We start from the raw sequence: 22,958 nt of genomic DNA on the forward strand, positions 1-22,958 counted from the left end.
AGCGATCACTGGGTTTAGTAGAGGAGCTGCTGCAGCTTCTGCTTCCAGGTAATGGGGGGAGGATCAGGGCCCCACTGGGCCCCTCCATCAGACCTGGGCCAGGTATTTGTGATATTCAGGGGATTATAGTAATGCATAGTTGCCTACCCTTCTGCATTCTGCAGGAGACTCCCTGAAATAACAGCAATCTCCCTCTCTCCCTCATTAGTCTACTAATCTCCCTCATTTCATCTAGCCCACATTACACTGATATATTTTTGGGGAAAAAAGGAATGAGAGATAGATACATTTTCATTGTGACGTCAGCACCATTTCCCAGCAATATACCAAGTATAGTAGCTCTTACTAACTGCTTTGGGGCTCATTTACAGTTGGATATAAGTCATTTTAAAAGATTCCTCTCAGATGTAGCAGTACGCACCCACGCTTCTAGGTGCCACGTTCACAATCTCTTTTCACAATCTCTCTATATATTGAACTAGACACGCCCTGTGGGTGGAGCATGACACTCCCTCTCAATGAAGCGCTGTGCAAAATTCTACTACCTCACTATAATCTCCCTGAAACTAGTTTTCAAAAGTAGGCAAGTATGTGGTAATGAGTTGTTTGTCTGCTTGATGGAGGTTTTGGGGTCTGCATTCAGGCTTATTTGGCAGAGGTGAGGTATCATGTGAAACGTGAAGGTCTGCACATGCGTATTAGCACAGTCCCCTCCATTTTGGAAAACTACAAAGTACAAAAGTATACACGCAGAACAAGCAATAAGTGGAAATATAATGCAGAGAATCAACATTTGTACATACTGGGAACACACAGATGTATCCAGTTACTTTGTTGCTGTAATGTGTATGTGAGTTGTGGGACTTTGAGGGCATGGGTGCACTCGCACCCAACACACATCCGCAATGAATGGGAAACCCGAAGCCAGGTATTTCCCAGTGGTGCTGCAATGTGTATGCCCGTGTGTACACATGATGGAAAAGTCGCAAATGAACATATCTGTGCAACATAAAACATAAGGCTAAACCAAGCTCCTTTTTTTAATAATATTGAATAGTTTCTTTAAATAAAATAGGTGGTGGGTCATTCCATGATAACAAATTTTACATTTTGACTAAAAAGATCATGTGAAATATATATTTTTGAGCTTATGTTTTCAATATTTTGTGTGAAGTAAATGTTGTGTGTGTGGTACATGATATGCTTTAATTTTGAAGCAAAGATTGTCATGAAAACTGGTAACAAGCGTTACATGAAAAGACCATTTTCATGGAATGATTCTTGTTCTAAAGTAGTAAAAGGTGCTACTTTGCTGAGACATTTGCTCACAGCGCTTCAGGTTCTTCCAGCGCTCCTAGTTGCATGAGATACATAGTACATACACAGTAAGCATACACATTGATGTGCTATGGGAAGACATCTATATAGCAGTACAAAATCAAAGCATTCAGCATAAGTTTGCTATGTTTAAAAAACAGATATCCAAAACAATATGGGGGGCAAATCCAGGGCTTGGACACAAATCTCCCAAATCCTCCCATAAAGTTTTAAAAATAAAACAAACATGGACAGTCACACTCATCTTCTCCTGTGCTGAGTGACTGGGCGCCTATTGGCCAATTATGCTACACTCATTAATAATGCTGCGGCGGATGTGGGCGCTGGGCAACTTTCATTCCACCTTATGAGAGGCGGATACACACTGCAAAAGTTTGGCCAGAAGCAGCCCAGAGTCAGACTGCATACACAGCCTGCTCGTCCGACTTTATGTAGCTGTGCATTATGTAAAAGAGAGGGATGGGGCACAATGCACAAATATAGGGAGAGGGCAGAGTCTGAGAGATGCATATGGGCAAAGGGCAGATTTAAGGCAGAGCTGCTATCAGAAATTGTGAGGCCCGGGAGTGACCCCAAACATCCTCCTACCCAGTTCTTCACATAGCTCAACTTTCTCATTCACTGGCCATTGTTCCCAGTATGCCTGGTGAAGCCTCTGGGTTCAGGATCCACCACTGGTTACAGCCCACACACTGGCAAGCAGCCACGGTTAGACAGTGCCAGGAGGGATTTTTATGTAGTGTAGCCCGCAAGCCATTTGGGGATTACAGCCGGCAGCCAATCAGGAGTCGCTGCCAGTGCCAGATTCAAAATGCAGCTGGTTCTGTTTATCGACTATGGCTGCCTGCTGGTGCACTACCTGTAACCTCTCTCTCTGTTTCTCAGGACAATCTAGTGCATGTAGTGCTCTTCGATAATGAGCTCCATAACAGTTTTTTACATCTGGAGAGTCAGGAATTTTGGCAGCCCCAAACCTCTAGGTGCTGTATTTGAAAGTTTTCTTTGCATAGTGGAGGATTGTCAAATGTTTCACAATGCTCTGTCCTGCCATTATTAAGGTCAGCATCAATGTTCAAGGCTTGTCCTCCTCCTCCACCTGAAATGACACATCACATAACCATTTAGTGTTGCCTTATAATAAAGTGACCCCATTTCAATTGTGATAGAAAATGTAAACAAAAGGAGAGAGTATATTTGTGTTTTATCCCCCGAAGGCTGCCCAAAAATATTAAGGATGCCTTGGATTTAAGAAGTAGAGTCTGCAGCAGATATTTGCTATATCTTTCGTGGTTCTTCCATTTTTAATGCAAAGCAGCCCCGTAGATTGCTATGGGGGCTGCTCAGCTGTTGGGGCTGCTAATTCTATTCAGCATTTTGGCATTCACATTCATTTGAATTTGGGGACAACATATACATATACCAAAATATAATGCAATAAAATGTCAGAACAGTGGAAAAAAACATAGTTATCCTTACTTGTACAAACCAGAGGTACAAAGGGGCACACAGGGAAACACATGTCCTAAAGTAATACTAATATCTAGTCCCAAAGTAAAAGCCAGGGCCTATACCAATGCTATGTCCCAGAAATACCAACTTATTTATAGACTAATGTCCTTAGGGCAGTGGTTCCCAATCTGTGTGCCATTGCACCCTAGGGTGCCTTGGGACACTTGCAGGGGTGCCTCAGGTTTGTGGTCCAGGACCAATTAAAATGAATTATGGTCAATGTAATAAAAATACAGTGCTAGTGGCTGCCAGTCATAAAATATGTGGAGAAACAGAATACACTACATAGTTAAACCTATAGATGGTATTTAGGGGGAAATTTACTAAGATGTGTATTCTACTTCACATGTGATGTTGCTATGGGCAACCAATCAGAATCTACTTCTTATTTATTTAGCACCCTCTAGAAGATAGTAGACAGGATCTGATTGGTTGCCCATAGCAACATCACATGTGCCAGCATCTCATCCCCTCACAGCCATGGGTATCATAAGTGTGGCATATAGGCGCATTTACTTGTCCTGATAGTTGACTCGCAGGTAATAGGATCGACCGCTAGGTGTCAACGAGTTAACCACAGCATAGACCAGTATTATGCTTTCAAAGCCCAGGATTAAGTACACAGTCTTTCCCGCAGGTATATTCTCCAGCATATGAGTGGTATATTTGCTTATTGTCCATAAGGAATAGATTAAAGACCTTGACTAAAAGACCTGCACAAATATACTGCTGCTAGTCAGTTAATCTGATATGAGCTGTAAACAGTCATTACCCCGAAATGGTGATCTCTGTTGACTGCACTATAGCAAATTCCTTCTGGGTTCTGTTTACAAATACTAATCCAGGATGATACATTGGAGAGAACGTCATTGACTGATGTGAACATGTTATACAGTAATATGATTCGCATATGGCAGAATTACCGATTATGTATACACTTAACACTCCTTTAGATTTATGAAATGCCCCTAAATTCTGTTGTTAAAAAATGTATAATATTGGTTCCTGTTGATATCCCTGAGGCTTATATTCTATTGGTCTTACCTATTATAAAACCTTGGTTGGTTCCAGACATGAACATAGAGGCAGTATTAGATGGCAGCTGAAAGTGACGCACTGAAAGGAATGGTGATAAACGGTTTGGAGTTCCTTCCATTGGTACAGTCAGAAAGTTGGAGAAGTTTGGTGGACTGCTGGGAGCTGAAGATAATGTAGGGGATGATGGGCGCTGAGGAACTGGCGGGAGGCGGGCACCATGAGAGTATGAACGGGGTCTTGAGCGTGGGGACGGTGGAGCTGTTTTCACCATATCTGGTTTCTTCACCACGACCCACTCGTACCTTTCCATATCTGGACGCAGCTTCAGAAGACACATAAAACACTAATTGAATGGTTTTGTTCATGCATTGACACAAGGCACACTCTAGTGGGTGTCACAGGGATATCATAACCAATAAAATTTCCATACTCCTCAAAAGTAAATGAAATTAGATACAATCGTACTTAGAAAATAGTTATCTTGGTACTTGTTTCCTAGCACGGCCACCACGATTTCTATCGTGGTGGTCGTGTCGGAAAAAATCGTGTCGGTCGCGTCGGGTGCATACCAAAATGCACACGACGCGACCGACGCGATGTACCCAATTTCTCCATAGGCTTCAATGTTAAAATAATTTAACATTGAAGCCTATGGAGAAATCGGGGGTACTCTTTACCTAGAAGGGCGCCCGCGATTGAAATCGCGGGCGTCGGGGGTAAAAATCGCGGTCATCGCGGGCATCGCGGGTAAATCGCGGTTACATAAAAATCTGCTACCCGCGATGACCGCGATTTTCCCATAGGGAACAATGTTAAAAAGGCTGATTGAGCGCGATTTTGATGTAAAATGCCTCAATGCCCGCGATTTGGCCATAGGAATCAATGTTAAATGGGCCACAGAGCCCAAATAGCCACAATTAACCCTTAAATGTTCCCCCAAATTTTTAACGCCACCCCACGATCCACGGCAACCCGAAGCGTGGCGAGCGCAGCGGTACGCGTCCTCCGACCTTTTCATGCCCTACTATCCACTAGGGCGTGGAGTGAGAATAGAATAGTGTGGCGAGCGCAGCGAGCCACCGAGCCCGAAGCGTGGCGAGCGCAGCGAGCCCCCCGAGGGGACGCGGATACCTTCACAGGTAGACGCGTCCCCTCGCGGGCTTCACAGGTCTCCGCGTCGCCACGGACACCTGTGAAGCCCGCGAGGGGACGCGTATAACTGTGAAGGTATCCGCGTCCCCTCGCGGGGCTCGCTGCGCTCGCCACGCTTCGGGCTCGGTGGCTCGCTGCGCTCGCCACACTATTCTATTCTCACTCCACGCCCTAGTGGATAGTAGGGCATGAAAAGGTCGGAGGACGCGTACCGCCGCCCCTCGCGGGCTCGCTGCGCTCGCCACGCTTCGGGTTGGCGTGGATCGTGGGGTGGCGTTAAAAATTTGGGGGGACATTTAAGGGTTAATTGTGCTTATTTGGGCTCTGTGGCCCATTTAACATTGATTCCTATGGCCAAATCGGGTCCATTGAGGCATTTAACAGTAAAATCGTGTCCATCGGGCCTTTTAACATTGATTCCTATGGCAAATCGGGAGCATCGCGTCGCGGGCATCGCGGGTACATTTATGGCCGGCCGCGACGCGACCGACACGATTTCCATGTTTAACATGGGTTTCAATGGGAAATCGCGGGCATCGCGTCGGTCGCGTCGCGGCCAGACATAAATGTACCCGCGATGCCCGCGACGGGCGCCCAACTAAGTAAAGAGTACCAAATCGGGTACATCGTGTCCATAGGCTTCAATGTTAAATTATTTTAACATTGAAGCCTATGGAGAAATCGGGTCCATCGTGTCCATAGGCTTCAATGTTAAATTATTTTAACATTGAAACTGAGTCCATTTAACATAGTAAAAAATGGTAAAAGGGCCAATATGGGCCATTTCTCATTGGGTATGGCCCCGTCATGTGTGTAAAAAATAATGGCACCCCATTGTGGCCGCCACCCCCATGATTGACGCAAACCCGAAGCGTGGCGAGCGCAGCAAGCCCGCGAGGGGCGGCGGTGCGCGTCCTCCGACCTTTTCATTCCCCTACTATCCACGTCGGCGTGGAGTTGAGAATAGATTAGTGTGGCGAGCGCAGCGAGCCACCGAGCCCCGCGAGGGGACGCTGATACCTTCACAGATCCCTGCGTCCCCTCGCGGGCTTCACAGGTATCAGCGTCCCCTCGCGGGGCTCGCTGCGCTCGCCACACTAATCTATTCTCAACTCCACGCCGACGTGGATAGCAGGGGAATGAAACGGTCGGCGGACGCGCACCGCCGCCCCTCGCGGGCTCGCTGCGCTCACCACGCTTCGGGTTCGCGTTAATCGTGGGGGTGGCGGCCACAATGGGGGGCCATTATTTTTTACACACATGACGGCGCCATAGCCAATGAGAAATGGCCCTTATTCGGCCTTTTCCCATTTTTTACTATGTTAAATTGACTCAGTTTCAATGTTAAAATAATTTAACATTGAAGCCTATGGACAAATCGGGTCCATCGCATAGGCTTCAATGTTAAATATTTTAACATTGAAGCCTATGGAGAAATCGGGGGCATCGCGTCGGGCGCGCATAGGCTTCAATGTTAAAATATTTTAACATTGAAGCCTATGGGGAAATCGTGGGCATCGCATCGGTCGCGTTGTGTGCCTTCTTAAGGCACACGACCGACGCAATGTACCCGAGTACTGTTTTTTCAAAGGAAATCGCGGGGATCGCGGGCATCGTGTGCCTTAAAGTTAAGGCACACGATGCCCACAATTGTGGCCGTGATAAGAAACAAGTACCTTTATCTTTAATGCGAGCCTTTAGGTTAGGTTGTTATAACTATAGAGTGCAAACAAAATACCCAAAATGATATTACCCCTGAAGAAGTCTGAGCTATAAGACAGCTGTCATAATCAAATGTGCTGATTATATGCTGCTTTGCTGTCTGAATTTCAGATAACGGCAATATTAGTTTATTCATTGTATGTGGATTATTGTATGTTTGTATTGGCATGTTTTTGGTACTTTTTTATTTTCACTGGCTATTACACTCCTATTTGTCTTTTCACATTTTAAAAATTGGACAGTTTAGGTATGAATTCTGATGAGGAACATTGCCATCCAATATATGTGGATTGCTTTATGCACTTATTTGACACTATTTTTTCTAGATACTGGAATTATATATTGATTTCACTTTTGGTCACACATTTGGACATTTATTTTTACTGTGTACATGTTTGTAATGTTTGCAATTATTTTTGTTGTTTTATATGGTACATTCAGGGAATCCTTAATACATAAATAGTCTACAATTCAGCAAGTATCAGCAAGGAAGGGAGAAATTCCCTCAATAAGATCAGTATCACAATTGTCACACTGGTCAATGTTTGTGGATCTGACTCCGGCTTAGAACTCAAAGCAGCTCTGTAGGGTGTAGAAAGTAGCTGTAGTCCCTACTCCCTACTCATAAACTGAGCTAGAGTCGGTAGTTGACAAGGATCCTGAAGCAGAGGCACTGCGTTTAACTTGCGAGAGAAACCGTTCTTTTGAATGGTTCCTTTAAAAGAGCGAGGGAGCTGTTACTCACTAAAAGGGAAATGGTCATTCTTCAGTTCAGTTTCGGTTTCGTACAATTTATTTGCCTGAGCACAACAGTGCCACACATGGTAGCTTACAGGAACTGTACTGACTGACTCATTAGGGCTGTAGTTCATCCAGCTCCACAGAGTCCAATCCACACCATGTCTGAGCTCAGCACTGCCACCTGTGGCAGCTGAGATGTACTAACTCCAGAGAGTATTGCATTGGAGCTGCTGAGTAACAGGGCTGCTGCAGAACTTGAAGCACCACAGGTCCCAGCAGAGGATTTGGTACAACTGTAGTCTGCTCACAGGAGTGTACCCAGTACTAGAAGCAGCAAGACAGTGCTTGGACATCTTCTGGACTAATAGCATAGTATCACAGATAAGTGAGTAGCATGACCACACATTGTCACTTACAGACACACAGACTTTGGAAAGGCAGTGCACATGGTTTGATGGGCTGTGTAGTACTTTTCATTTTCATTTTACAGCACCAGATTCATGAACAGAGCCGGCGCTACCCACTCAGCAAGGTATGCAAAGCAGGGAGGCGCCAGACTTGAGAGGTGCTCTCAAGCCTGGTCTGCACCCTGCTGATCTGCAGTGTAGTGTTGCTGCTACACAATCTGCGTTGCGCTTGTACACTATTACAAAGCATCAGCGCTGGCAGCCAGCTTAAAAAATCCTATAGAAGTCTAGCATGATCACTTGTGCCCTCCCCTTCCCTATCCTCCCTGCGCCTCCTGACCTGTCAATCAACATAACACACAGGGGGCAGCAGCACCGCGGCCACCGCCCTCCCATCAGTGGCATATTTATGTTCTCACTGCAGACGCTGGGCAGCTCCTCCCAATGCTCTGCTGAGTTTGCTTCCTGCTTAGGCAGGAAAAGGAAGTCACATGACTGTACACACGCTGGAGGAGCCAGCATGCATGAGAGGACTGAGGAGCAGCCCAGCTACTAGTGTGACAGCCTGCAGCATCCTCAACAGCTGCAGACAGGGGAGCAGCGTCTCAGGTAAGTTCTCCTGCAGATAAAAGAGGGGATGGGGTCATTGTGCAATTCCCCCCCCCCCCCCCCCCCCCACAGCCAATGTGGGGCTGTGTGTGTATGTGTGTGTGGTGGGGTGAGGGGGATGGGTTGGTGGGTTGTGCTGACATAATGACAATGTATGCTGGAGGGGAGTGTTACTGGCATGTCACTGGGGATAGTCCTACTGTATGTTATCAATGCTCGTGGGGGTGGGGTGGTATTTCCATGTTAATAATGTGTGCTGGATGGGAGGAGGCAGCTAGTTTCATGGCAGCAATGTGAAGCTTGGGGTGGGGGTAGTATCATATTAACAAAGTTATGCTACTATTTTTTTTTTCTTATTAATGCTTTGGCTGTCACTCACTGCCTCTTCCTGGCTGTCACTTCTGTATCCTGTCACTCGCTGACCCCCTCCCTCTCACCTGTCACATCTCTCTCCTGTCACCCGCTGACTCCCTCCCTCTCACCTGTCACATCTCTCTCCTGTCACCCGCTGACTCCCTCCCTCTCACCTGTCACATCTCTCTCCTGTCACCTGCTGACTCTCTCCCTCTCCCCATCCCATCTCTCTCCTGTCACCCACTGAATCTCACCCTGTCCAAGTTGCCCTTTCTAGCATTTTACATTTTCAAACTATAAAACAGTAAAGACACATATCAAGAGGACATTCAGATATGTTCCTTGTCAGCTTAAAAGCTTATTGCAGCAAATGTGACTCATTTGCCACAATAAGCGTTCCTATAAGATCGCATGGTGAATATGCTCCCACAAACAGGCTATGGCTAGTTGCAAGCATTATGCAGCTACTTGTTGGTAGGGGTAGGATGAGCGGGACCACATCTGTAGAAGGGCGCAAAATTTACAGTTTGCAGGAGGGCGCCGGACACCCTAGCACCGGCCTTGTTCATGAAGCTAAGATCCAGTGAGCTGGGCTCTATCTGTCTGTGTCTCCCACTTGCTTTACTTCCTGGGGTAGAACACCTCTATTACACCAGTGGACCACTAACAGCCATGTGCTACATCATTGTCTGGTATCAAACGGTCCCCCCTGTCTGGCTTAATTTACACACTTGTCTCTGTGGTGTTGAACACATTGAGGCTTGACGCTGTGGAGATAATCATTTTAGAGGCTTTATCGGACAAGTGGGTCCGGTGGCATATGGGATCATATAGGTGTTCAGCAGGATAAATAGAAAATAAGTGAAAATAACCACCTGTGAGAGTAATGTACGAAATTTGCTTTATATTATGTACTAGAATCAATTGAAATGTAAATAAAACGAACAGATGCTACACTTAGTACACTCAAACCATAAATAACAATTCTTTTTTTTTTTTTTTTCAAAGTGAGCTAGTGAGCTGCCCAAAAGAACTGGATCTTTTCACTGAACAATCAACCGATCTCCGCTCTCTTTGCCCATTTCTATCATAGAGGATATCCTGCAGAAAGCTTTTATATGCTTAGAAGAAGTGTAATTGGTTAAGCTTGTCAGCTGATCTATACTAGGAGCCCATTGGTCCCAAACTTGTCAGGTGACAAAGGCAAGATGGCTGCGCCCATCTCTGGGAGCCAGCATAAAGGATCCCGCAGGACCCTCCGGAAGACAAGCACGCACCCGTGATCCCTACCTGCCCAACACCCCCAGCCAGAAGCCCACTGGAGTACCCGGACAGGTAAGTATGGCCACTTCTGCTTGAGCGTGACAAAAATGGTCTCTTTATGCACAAAGCACACCTTTTATAAGCCCTATTGTATACACTGATGTGTTAAAATAAAGGCTTAAGGTGGCCAAATAAAACTGAGGCAAAATACATTTCAGCCAAATTCACCATAAGAACAGCAATGTGTGTGTGTGTTTAAATAAACAATGCAACTTACAGTGAACACAAAACATTCCCCAGTTCCAAAAAAAGTGGCCACTTGCCCACAACATTTTCTCCTTTCACTCCAGTCGGATGAGAGATAGGCCCCACATACCTGAGGAAGTAGAGAGATGTGATTTTATACATTTTGCTGTTGTAATGAAAGTCTTCACTGTAGGTAGAAGGATATATATATATATATATATATATATACTGTGGGTGAGATTTAATAGGATGAGAGATTCAGAAAGTGAGAGATTTGGTAAGAAATCTCCAGTTTATTTAAAGCAGCAATCATTTACACTGCTAAACCAGTTTGATTCGGAAGTGTAAATGATTGCCGCTTTAAAAAAACTGGAGATTTGTCACCAAATCTCTCACTTTCTGAATCTCTCATCCGATTAAATCTCACCCTGTATGTCTAGTGCCCCTGAGTCTCCGAAACACTGCCATCTGCTGGCAGAGAGTGAAACTACATCTCTTTATCACACATGCACAAACACATAAGATAGAGGACTACCTTTCAAATGGTGCACAGAAAACACCACGCCACGCTTCGGGCTCGGTGGCTCGCTGTGCTCGCCACACTATATAAAATCAACTCCATGCCGGAATGGCTAGTGGGGGGTATGAGCGTACTAACTATAGTGGGCACCCAACTAACATATAAGCACCTCTAACTGTAAATGGAACATTATTTCTTACAATAAATTATTTTATTTTGATTAATACCCCTTTCACAGCGCAAATGCCGGGTCGCACCCAGGATTTGGACACGGGTGCGTCCTGGGAGTGATCCAGCATTTGCGCTGTTTGCTGCTCCCATTCACACTGCCCAGCAACCCGGATCTGACCCGGGAATAACACGGCTATTATCCCGGTTTGGGTTTCTGGACCTGGGATATTCAACATGGCCCTTTCACATTGCACAACGACCCATGTCGACTAGGCAACAACCCGGGATTGGTGTGAAAAATGTGTAAGATAGTAAGCTTTGCTAGATCTTAAGGAAGTGTCAGAATTATTAATTATGCTTATTTTGTATTTCTTGTAGAGTATACAAAGGTCTGTGGTAGTGAAAATCACCTGGGCATGAGGTTCTCCATCAGCATCCTTAGGGCTAGATCTATCAAGCTTCAACAAGTGATAAAATGGAGAGTAATAAACAACCAGCCTACCTGTCAGCTACTACCTGTCATTTTTCAAACCCAGGATGTAGCATGGCAGTTAGGAGCTGATTGACTGGTTGTTTATAACTATTTTATCAATTTATCATAATTAATGAAGTCCTGCCACAAAATAAAGAGATATTAAGGGTAAAATTACTAAAGCTTCTAAAAATCAGATTCGGCCTATCATTTCTCTATTGCATCCTAGAAAATTGTAAGTATAATCTAATTGGTTGCTATGGGCAACAGCACCTCTTTTCATGTTTAGATCTTTTAGTAAATTTACCACTAAAAGTATAATGGGAATTCTGCTAAAATTGTAACACTTTAAAGTTGAAAGCTGGACTTTAGTGAAAAAGAAGATGTGTATTACATAGAATAATGCATGCCTCTTTGTATATTCCACAGATACTAGTAGGCCCACTCGAAGCAAATGCATCCAAAGCTAGTAGCTGTAGTTTCACTCGCTGTCAACAGATGGCAGTGTTTCGGAGCCACACGGACACTAGACATATATATATAGATCAAGGATGGCCAAACCAGTCCTCGAGATCTACCAAAGGTCCATATTTTTCAGGCAACCTGTAGGAATGAATGCAGCAGGTTTACAAATGTGACAGTTAGTAATGACTACACCTGTGCACCAGCTAGGTGATTTGGAAAATGTGGACCGTTGGTAGATCTTGGGGACCAGTTTGGCCAGCCCTGATATAGATGATTTGAAGTCAAAAGTACAGAGTCTCTTATGGGTGGTGAAATTCAATAACACTTCATTGAACTGGCTTCAAATGTATTACAATTTCATCACAATTATGGATGAATGGTTCTGATATCACCGTGGTAAAAAGGAATACCACAGCTTGAAATTTAAATGTGAAAAGATTGCATATACCTGTTTCTCACTTTCAGATGCAACAGCTAATTGAATCAGGCCCAAACTTTCTTTACTGTGTTCTTTATTAACCCAAATTAATTTGGCAAAATAGGTGTGAAAATTGGCAAGCAAGCATTTTTATTCATCATGATGACCTATAATGTTTTATACTTATATAGGAAATATAATCTTTTTTGGTACTTATAAGTTAGTTGGGCACTATAGTTAGTACGCTCATACCCCCACTATCCATGTCCGCATTGGGTCGACACCACTAGGTCGACATGCAGCAAGGTCGACATGGGTCAAGGTCGACATGGGTCAAGGTCGACATGGGTCTAGGTCAACATGACATTAGGTCGACACAAGCATTAGGTCAACATGGGCTAGGTTGACAGTCAAAAGGTCGACATGGGGTTTTTCACTGTTTTTTTGAGCCGACATGTGCCGACAGGCGGTATTTTATGCCCTACCATCCACTAGGGCGTGGTGGGAGAATAAAATAGTGTGCCGAGTGTAGCGAGGCACCCTGCCCGAAGCATTGCGAGCGATGCGACGGGATGCGGTGCACTTCAAACTGTGTCCATGTCGACTGTGTCGACATTCGGGTTGAAAAACGGTGAAAAACCCCATGTCGACCTTTTGACTGTCGACCTAGCCCATGTCAGCCTAATGTCATGTCGACCTCAACACAGATCCATGTCGACCTTGACCCATGTCGACCTTGACCCATGTCGACCTAGTGGTGTCGACCCAATGCTTGTCGACCTAGTTGTTGTAGACCAAATGATCCTCACCCTTTACTTGTACCCCATAGGGCTACATACAAAAATTAGCAAGGTTTTCCATAATATAATTAGCTACAATTAAATATTGTGCTTAACTGAATCTACCCTCAAATGTTGGACTTGACAATATAAGTAAAATCACATATTAATGCTTATTACCTCGTTTGAAGTTGTTTTGATGAGTAAGAGTGTAGGCTCAGACCCTTCACAATGTGAATAAAATCTGCAATCAGAAGGAATGTTATGAATGGATGTACACATCTCTAAAAATATTGTCTTTGCAGTCCAAGGGCCAGATTCTCTAAACTTTAAAAGTGATCAAATAGAAAGTGATAAACAGCCAGCCAATTAGCTCCTCCCTGACATTTTTCAAACACAGTCTGTGACATGGCAGGTAGGAGCTGATTGGCTGGTGGTTTATCACTCTGGATTTTATCACTTTTGAAGTTTAGAGAATCTGGCCCCAAGTCCCTGGGCCAAATGTAATAGGGTGTGAGATTTAGAAAGTGAGAGATTTTGGGAGGGTTTTCCCATTTTATTAAAGTGGCAATCATTTACATTGAAAAACCAGGTTGATTTTGTCAAGTCATTGAATGATGCTTTAAAAAAATGGGAAAATTCTCCCAAGAGAGAGATATATATATCTTACTTTCTGATTCTCACACCCTGTTACATGATAGATAGATAGATAGATAGATAGATAGATAGATAGATAGATAGATAGATTTAATATCTAACCATTCAATAGTTCCTAGTGACACTTCTGAGATGTAAGATATGAAGGGTGAAATTTAATGGGATGAGAGATTCAGAAAAGTGAGAGATTTGTTAAGAAATCTCCAGTTTTTTAAAGCGGCAATCATTAACAATTCAAAATCAACCTGGTTTTGCAGTGTAAATGATTGCCGTTTTAAAAAAACTGGAGATTTCTTACCAAATCTCTCTCTGAATCTCTCATCCTATTCAATTTCACCCATTGTGCCTCAGTATTGGAATGGTTAGGTACACATCCTCTTTAGTACATTTTCCACCACATAGAGCTTTCAGCTCTCTGATAGATACCAGTAATTTAGTATTTATTCATCTGTTTTCTTTCAAGTTTGACCCTTGTAACTTTGTATGAAAAATATCAGGGGCGAAATGTAATAGGGTGCGATTTTTTTAGACATGTGTGATTTTTGGTCAAAAACGGCCGAAATCGCACATTTTCCGAAAATCGCACATTTAATAGGTTGAAAATCGCTGTAAAAATCGCACTTTTTACCGCGAAATCGCACTTTTGAAAGTGGCGATTTTTAGTCACATTTCAAATCGCATCCAGATATTTTCCCATTATAAAGTATACAACTCGCAAATGTAATAGGGTGCGATTTTTGGTAAATGTTACCAAAAATCGCAAAAAAAAATAGACCAGGTTCTGACAGGCGAATTTGACAGAATCATGCACAGATCATTGAGATCTGTGCATGGTCCTGTTAATAAAAATGTGTAAAAGTGTTTTTATTTAAAAAAAAAACGGCGTGGGGTCCCCCCTCCTAAGCATAACCAGCCCCGGGCTCATTAAGCTGGACCTGGTTCCAAAAATACGGGGGACAAAAAGCATAGGGGTCCCCCGTATTTCTGAAACCAGCCCCGGACTCTTGGACCGGTCCTGGTTCCAAAAATACGGGGGGGAAAAAAATCTGAGGGTCCCCCGTATTTTGAAACCAGCACCGGGCTCCAACAGCCCGCGGTGTCATGCCACAGCCGGGGGACACTTTTTATACAATTGGCCGATACGTCTCCATGGAGACGCATAGCTCAGTCCTGATTGGCTGAGCTATGCGTCACCATGGAGACGCATAGCTCAGCCAATCGCGCTCTCAGCCTGTGTAGCACTGGGACAGCGCTACAGAAGCTGTTAGAGGCAACGGAGAAAGCCGGTTCTCCCCGCTGCCTGTCAGTGCGGGGGGAGCCGGCTGTGAAGCAGCCAGACCAGCGCTGGATCCAGGAATGGTAAGTATGCTGGTGTAAAAGTGAGGTGTGTGTGTGTGTGCGTAATAAACTTTTACTTCTCTGTGTGTGTGTTTTTTATAAACATTCTTTTTACAGGTGGACTACAAGTCCCAGCGGGCCCATTAATGCCCCAAATGCTGGGACTTGTGGTTCTCCAAGCCCCAGCATGCGGGGGAGGTCTGCTGGCACTTGTAGTTCTCCGGTATAAAGCAATGTAACGTATGATCGATTTAACCCTATCAGGCCGGCGTCCACTGGCCACGGACGCCGGTGACAGCCCCGGGCTTCAGCCCTGGACGGGTGAAGCCTGTTCGGGGGGAACCCCTTGGGGGGGTCCCCACTCCTCCAGGTACCCCGTCCAAGGCTGACCAGCCACGGTGCTCATGTTTTGGCCGGGGGACCTTGTATAAAAAGTGTCCCCCGGCTGTGGCATGACACCGCGGGCTGTTGGAGCCCGGTGCTGGTTTCAAAATATGGGGGACCCCCAGATTTTTTGTCCCCCGTATTTTTGGAACCAGGACCGGTCCAAGAGTCCGGGGCTGGTTTCAGAAATACGGGGGACCCCTATGCTTTTTTCCCCCGTATTTTTGGAACCAGGTCCGGCTCAATGAGCCCGGGGCTGGTTATGCTTAGGAGGGGGGACCCCACGCCGTTTATTTTAAAACTTTTTTTTTAGCACAAAATCGCATTTATGAAAATGCGCACATTTTCATGACTAAAAATCGCCCGAAATCGCGGCAAATCGCATTTTTTTGCCGCAAATTCGCATCTCATTACATATGCGAATTCGCGGCAAAAAATGTGATTTTTAAAGGTGCGATTTGGTGCGATTTTTTTTTTAGTCTAAAAAATCGCACCCTATTACATTTCGCCCCAGATGTCTTTGTATGGGAGAGCAAAAGTACAGCTACTGTACTGCCCCCCAATGGAACAGTATGAAATGACAATACCTAAGGAAACATTTCATGCAGATTTCAAAAAGCTCAAAACAGTATTATGTAAATGTGCAAATTCTTTCCCCCCTCTGTAGTAATAAATATATATTTTGTGTTTTTCATGATTGGCATTTGTCAGGACATTTAGGGGTAGATGTATGAAGCAGTGATAAGGGAAAAGTGAGCCAGAGGAGAAGTGGCCCATGGCGACCAATCAGCACTGAAGTAAAATCTATAATTTACATAATATAAAATTATACAGAACAGCTGATTGGTTGCCATGGGCTATTTCCCCTCTAGCTCACTTCTCCTTATCACTGCTTCATACATCTACCCCTTACTGTCAGTACACTATTACTCCCGTCCCATGTTCATCCAGAGATGAAATAAAACTCCATTCAATACTAGTTACAATATGACACTACAGTACACATGCTTTCACTATAGCAATGGGTATGTATGTGAAGAAGGGTTACAAACTTATTTATTTCAAACCTATATTCATTTTATTTTCAAGAGGCTACTACACCCAGTTTTTGTTAGAACACTGTACACCATTTAGAGTTGCATAAATACAGTATGTGTCAGTATTGTCACACCACATATTGCCTTTAATAAATTGCCTTAAGGCCTATACACACTGACGATTTTCGCCCATTTAAGTGAAAGCCAACCACCCTGTCGGCAATCTGCTGGTAATACCAGCAGATGAGCGGCAGCCAGTGTTGATGCGGGAGCACATTTCAGCCAGCCAGCCACCGCCTGGTGGAAAGGTGGAAAGCCAGCCACCGCCACTCATCTTCTGGGAAAATCAGCCCAGCGGTTTTCCTCATCATTGCTGTACATACACTGTGGGCAAAAATGCCCAGTGTGTATTCACCTTTAGCATACCAGCAAAATCAGCAACATATGGTGATTTTGATACATTACTATTTGATAACCCTAATACATAGTTCCATAGATTACAAGTTAGAGACTTTACCTCTGCAAACTATAGCCATGCTCCATTGAAGAGAACAAAATGACAGGAGGGTACAGCGAGAACCGTTCTGGAATCCAGGACCACACCGTCCTCATTTCTTGGGCTGTGACAATTTCAGAACTGAAAGTTGTTATGTCTACGGACATGTGAGCCAGGTGCCTGTGAGGATACATAAGGTGTTTATCACAGCAAGTTTACATAGCCATACTGATAGCGGACTGTGGTAAAACTGATTAATAATGCCATCTTGCTGGCATTTCAAGAGTAGCGGCAGTCACTAGATTTTACTAAACCCACTTTTGTCAGATTAACATGGCAGATAACATCACACTTGGACCTACAGATTGATTTATGCACAATCATGAGCTGATGTCTGTACTTTATAATTGAGTTAAATTGAGTTACAGTATTTGAGTTACAGTAAATCAATGAACAGTCAGACCATTATTTGCAGAAAAATAAAATGACACCTTTTCAAGTGTTTTCCATTAGTTGAATCCTTTTCTTATTTGCTATCATTATTAGACAGAGATTCTATCTATCTTAAAATGGCTGCGGATTACAAATTCAGCAGTATATATAGATCGACAGACAATAGGCCGACAGCATGAAAAGGACAACGAGATCAAAAGGTCTGCATTTTAACCTACCCAAAAGATGCATACACACTAGACAATATTTTAGATGATGAAGAAATAAATGTCCCAAAAAGATCTCCACTTTTTCTTCCCAATCGATGGTTCGAAATATGCAAGAGAAAAGAGAACAAACACACTTTTGTAGTTTATAACAATATGGGGAGATCCTTCTCCAAATGTGTATGGGGGAATAATTTAGAAGATGGTGCTCCCAAAGTTCCCAGATAATCCCAGGGTCATAAAGGTCACCTCACTCGTGTGTATAAGCAGAAGCTTACATGTATGCTTACATGCATGTGATTAGACGACTCTTATAAAGGTATCTTTCTTGGTGAAAAACAATCCCTCAGAATTCTTCCATAACAAATTCTGGTACTTGTGTATTTTGGCGGCGCCCATCGCATCGCATACCATAAGGCATACGATGGTATGCGATGCGACGCGATATCGCGCGATATTGTACAATGGCATACAATTTTAAAATTGTATGCCATTGTATATGGCATACAATGCCATACAATGCGATGCGATTAAACATTGTATAAGCACCCTAATGGGTGCTTACACTGTTAAATGCACCCCCACGCCACCCCCCCACTATAAACGTGAACCCGAAGCGTGGCGAGCGCAGAAAACCCGCGCGGGGCGGCGGTACGCGTCCTCCGACCTTTTCATACCTCTACTATCCACGTCGGCGTGGGGTTGAGAATAGAAAGTGTGGCGAGCCACCGAGCCCAAAGCGTGGCGAGCGCAGCGAGCCCCGCGAGGGGACGCGTACACCTGTGAAGCCCGCGAGGGGACGCAGATACCTGTGAAGGTATCCGCGTCCCCTCGCGGGGCTCGCTGCATTTGCCTCGCTGCGCTCGCTACACTTTCTATTCTCAACTCCACGCTGACGTGGATAGTGGGGGTATGAAAAGGTCGGAGGACGCGTTCCGCCGCCCCGCGCGGGTTTGCTGCGCTCGCCACGCTTCGGGTTCACGTTTATAGTGGGGGGGTGGCGTGGGTGTGCATTTAACATTGTAAGCACCCATTAGGGTGCTTAAAAGCACCCTTTAGGGTGCTTATACAATCTTTAATCGAATAGGGGGCAAAAATCGCATCGCATGCCATCGGGTGCATGGCATGCGATGCGACGCGATGTACTCATCGCGCGATGGAGATCGGGGGCGCTGCCAAAATACACAAGTACCCAAATTCTCTATTCCAATAAAACACAGAGCAGGATCACAATATTCACAGCAACAAACTGTCACACTAGTTGGAACCCGGGTAAAGTGTGGACAATCCAAAACTGCACAAAGTGATCCTGTACTTCCAAACGTATTTAAAAAATGGACACTGATATCAACGCGTTTCGGCACGCTGCGGTGCCTTTATCAAGATGTGTGTCTAAATAAATATGAATAAAAACATTTCATACAACCTGTTTTCATAAGCATACCAAGTATTTACATTGCCAAATGCCTGCTTCATACGACCATATCCATTGGAGGACCTGTGGCTGGTATGTTTTATTCATTATTATGTAGCAGGCATTTGGCAATGTAAATACTTGGTATGCTTATGAAAACAGGTTGTATGAAATGTTTTTATTCATATTTATTTAGACACATATCTTGATAAAGGCACCGCAGCGTGCCGAAACGCGTTGATATCAGTGTCCATTTTTTAAATACGTTTGAAAGTACAGGATCACTTTGTGCAGTTTTGGATTGTCTACACTCTACCCGGGTTCCAACTAGTGTGACAGTTTGTTGCTGTGAATATTGTGATCCTGCTCTGTGTTTTATTGGAATAAAGAATTTGTTATGGAAGAATTCTGAGGGATTCTTTTTCTCCAAGAAAGATACCTTTATAAGAGTCGTCCAATCACATGCATGTAAGCATACATGTAAGCTTCTGCTTATACACACGAGTGAGGTGACCTTTATGACCCTGGGATCATCTGGGAACTTTGGTAGCACCATCTTCTAAATTATTCCCCCATACACATTTGGAGAAGGATCTCCCCATATTGTTATAAACTACAAAAGTGTGTTTGTTCTCTTTTCTCTTGCATATTTCGAACCATCGATTGGGAAGAAAAAGTGGAGATCTTTTTGGGACATTTATTTCTTCAGCGCAAGTAGACTAATTTTTTTATTTTGTTGTTGTCCTTTTGGATGGTCCGGTGACCATCATCATTAGTCTCCTGCAGCTGGAAATCACAGCGCCAGAGGTTGAATTGTTTCTTTTCTTGTTGCATTTTAATATTTTAGATGATATGTACGATAACGTTGATCGTTAACAATTCATGCATATTGTTTAGTGTGTATGCACTATGAGCTTAATTCAGACAAATGTATTCTCAATTTGGGCAAAACATGTGCACTGCAGGTGGGGCAAATGTAATAGTTATGGTTTAAGTGATAGATAATGTCTAGGTCAGTGGTTCCCAAACGGTGTCCTGTGACACCCTGGCGTGCCTTGGGGAACTTTCAGGGGTGACGGGGTGATGGTTCGTGACTAATTCAAAATTTTTATGGTCAATGTAATAGGCAAAACTAGTGCTGTTGGATAAGAATATTTAAATATGTGGGCAAACAGAAGCAAATCCTGCCCCTCACCTCATAATTAAACCTAAGGATGACATTTCAACCCAATTTACTTTATTTAATATTGTTTTTTTTCACTTTCTCAATAAGAAACTTTTGGATACTCGGGTGTCATTATTTCAAAAAGTTTGGGAACCACAGGTATAGGTTGACAGTCACTAGGTCGACCACTAATGGGGGAGAGTGACTTGGTCGACACCTTGAAATGTTCAACATACCATAGGTCAACATTGACAATGGGTTGACACAAGCTTAAGGCTGACATTCAGATTTTTGGGTGTAAATGTCGACATGGGCACCGTATAAGTGTGCCGCGTTCATCAAATGATAAGCCAGGATATTATACTGCATGATGATGGCCGAAATGGGGGCGGATGCTGATGTCATGTGGAGCAGGCATGGGCATGCCTGTGTTCTCATGGTTCAGCCAGCATTTCGGACATGCCCACTGTTTTCGTGGGCATGCCCAGCAACCTCCCCCTGACTTTCAAACATTTTGCGAATGCCCAGGTGATAGAAAAACTCACTGAAGGCGTTTGTGCCAGGGGTTTGCACAGGAGCAGACCCTTACTATTGGGGATGAATTTGGACCTGTGCTAACAGGACTGAATTGGCCCCTAAGTTTCCTCTAAGTGCCTGCTTACCTTGGCTGCATAACAGTGATCCCACTCTGGGACAATGCTTTTCTATTGGCCATCTTTAGAAGCCAGATCTCCTTGTGGGAAAAGAGTCTTATACTAAACGCTTTCTCCAACAGCTTCTCCACACAGACATGCTTGGAAATATTTTTCATAAAGTCCTGAATGTCAGTTCTAACATCTTGTCCTTCAAACTCCACATGGATTTTGTACTGCTTGAGCAGAGCTAAAGCAACCCGGTACAACACTTTGTTGCCTTCAAGAAGGTAGACATCAAAGACCCTGATCACATATTCAAAAGGCAAATCTCCAAAGATCCACATCAACCAGTCCGAAAACACCTCAGCAGAATTTTCACAGTGCATGGTGATGAACTTGTGGCCTGCTTGGCAATACTTCTTGGCCAAGTCACCAAAGGTCATACTAGAAGCTTCATAGGACAAGAAGCTTTGGTCAATGTAACATTTGTGTGGTTCTGTGCATGAAATGAGGCGGCAGACCCGTTCAAAGCACTCTGCCTCATCTTCACTGAAATGCATTAAGAGGGCCACCACTGCAGGCAACGATGGGCAATAAGTGATGTCTGGATACTGATCCCCAATGCATATGAGTATTTTCTTCACAGCTGTTTCTCCTCGAGTACTCAGGCAATACATGGGCATGAGACAACCATCCAAAAATTCTGGCAATGGGTAATCACTAAGTCCACCATGTCCGAATAACCTTTCAGACATATTGTGGTAAACGGTTGCATTAGGTGTAAATATTTGACAATTAATATTTTTGATGATCTGGTTGTAGGCCTCTGCCCGCAAGGTATGATTGCCACCCCATGTGCCATCTCTTGCCATCTTTTTAAGGTCCTTCTGTGAAAGGGAAATATCTATATGCGAGTGGCTTAACTGTTCAACCTTAGTGGGAAATTGGTCCCAGTCCACATAGTGGCCACAGACAGCATGTGAGGTGGTGTCAATATCCCATACATCTGTGTCTGTAGTGAGGATCACAGGAGGCACCAAAGAAATGCTCATTTCTATCAATAAGAAAAAAAAAAATTAAAAAAAATAACAATCAGCAATATATATATATTTATATTTAATTCACAGGATAAATGAATAACGTAAATAAACAACAATGTAATATGTAAACTTTAACATTTGAATCTCAATATAAAAATCAATGATCAGTAATACCCAGACATGCCTTTGCAATGTTGTCAAACACTTGGGGGCCCATTTATCATTTTATAGTTGCTGCTATTTTCCTGATAAGAGATGTTTTCAGGGGAGTTAGCCACAAGTACTGTATAAAGTCTCCCTGGAATGTATAAAGGAGGGACCACTAATACCTACTGTGATACCTCCCATTCTGCCCGGGGTTGCCATGCTGCACGATTCACCAATATGTGGAATGCAAAGCATATTACTTACAGAAATGAGTGTTGCCTTCCACATCAATGAATGACAAGTAGGTATAACTAGGCTTACCATACTATCCCTTTAAACTGGGATGCTCATGAACTACACAGGTTCTTTGGTTGATTGAAACCATGTGAAATACAGACTTGAAGTCAGCCAGCCACACAATTTGGGCACTTTCCGTCTGATTCCGATGGATTGATCCGAGAAATCAGATGAAAAGTGTCAGATCACAGCACGTTTCAGCTCCGATTTTAATCCGATGCACAGTCCCGCGCGCATCGGAGCAAGTACTGCGCTATAGATTTATCGGATCCCACAGGCCTTGCTGGGATCACATAAGATACAATGTATGCAAAAGAACCACATTCAGACTTGTGCGCAGGGTAAATTTGTCCTGAATTAGGCCCATTGGACCTAATTCAAACTTGGCTACAGGGCAAATTTGTTCTCAAAATGGGAAAACCATGGGACTTATTCACTCTCAGAGGCAAATTCCTTCTCAAATGGACAAAACCATGTGCACTCCA

At 43.9% G+C, this 22,958-nt stretch overlaps 2 protein-coding genes across 3 annotated transcripts in view; one reads left to right on the forward strand and one right to left on the reverse strand.

Annotated features, from left to right (window-relative positions):
* STX8 (syntaxin 8) overlaps nucleotides 1-22,958 on the forward strand; it is a 272,833-nt gene that overhangs the window by 667 nt on the left and 249,208 nt on the right. The window contains exons 1-2 of one of the 2 annotated variants that reach the window (XM_083148396.1): nucleotides 8,407-8,516; nucleotides 9,879-10,205. The gene's annotated coding sequence lies outside the window, so the exon portion shown is untranslated. Of the gene's footprint in view, nucleotides 1-8,406; nucleotides 8,517-9,878; nucleotides 10,206-22,958 lie in introns of those variants that run through there. The other variant, XM_083148397.1, reaches the window with a different exon arrangement.
* Nucleotides 970-22,041, reverse strand: LOC146008754 (TBC1 domain family member 24-like). The gene is made up of 6 exons (XM_083148399.1): nucleotides 21,017-22,041; nucleotides 17,138-17,296; nucleotides 13,385-13,448; nucleotides 10,411-10,509; nucleotides 3,892-4,207; nucleotides 970-2,434 (listed from the first exon to the last, which is right to left on the reverse strand). Exons 1-6 carry the CDS (start codon nucleotides 22,039-22,041, stop codon nucleotides 2,289-2,291), a joined length of 1,809 nt encoding a protein of 602 aa, XP_083004525.1. The 3' UTR covers nucleotides 970-2,288.

Source organism: Crinia signifera, chromosome 6, assembly GCF_055691185.1.
Source record: "Crinia signifera chromosome 6, ASM5569118v1, whole genome shotgun sequence".
NCBI lineage: Eukaryota > Metazoa > Chordata > Amphibia > Anura > Myobatrachidae > Crinia > Crinia signifera.

Coding starts and splice junctions, on each gene's coding strand:
- LOC146008754 (XM_083148399.1), bottom strand. CDS start 22,041: ATGAGCATTTCTTTGGTGCCTCCTGTGATCCTCACTACAGACACAGAT. Junction 17,297..21,016: donor ATCACTGTTATGCAGCCAAG/GTAAGCAGGCAC, acceptor GTATCCTCACAG/GCACCTGGCTCACATGTCCG. Junction 10,510..13,384: donor TCAAAACAACTTCAAACGAG/GTAATAAGCATT, acceptor CTACTTCCTCAG/GTATGTGGGGCCTATCTCTC.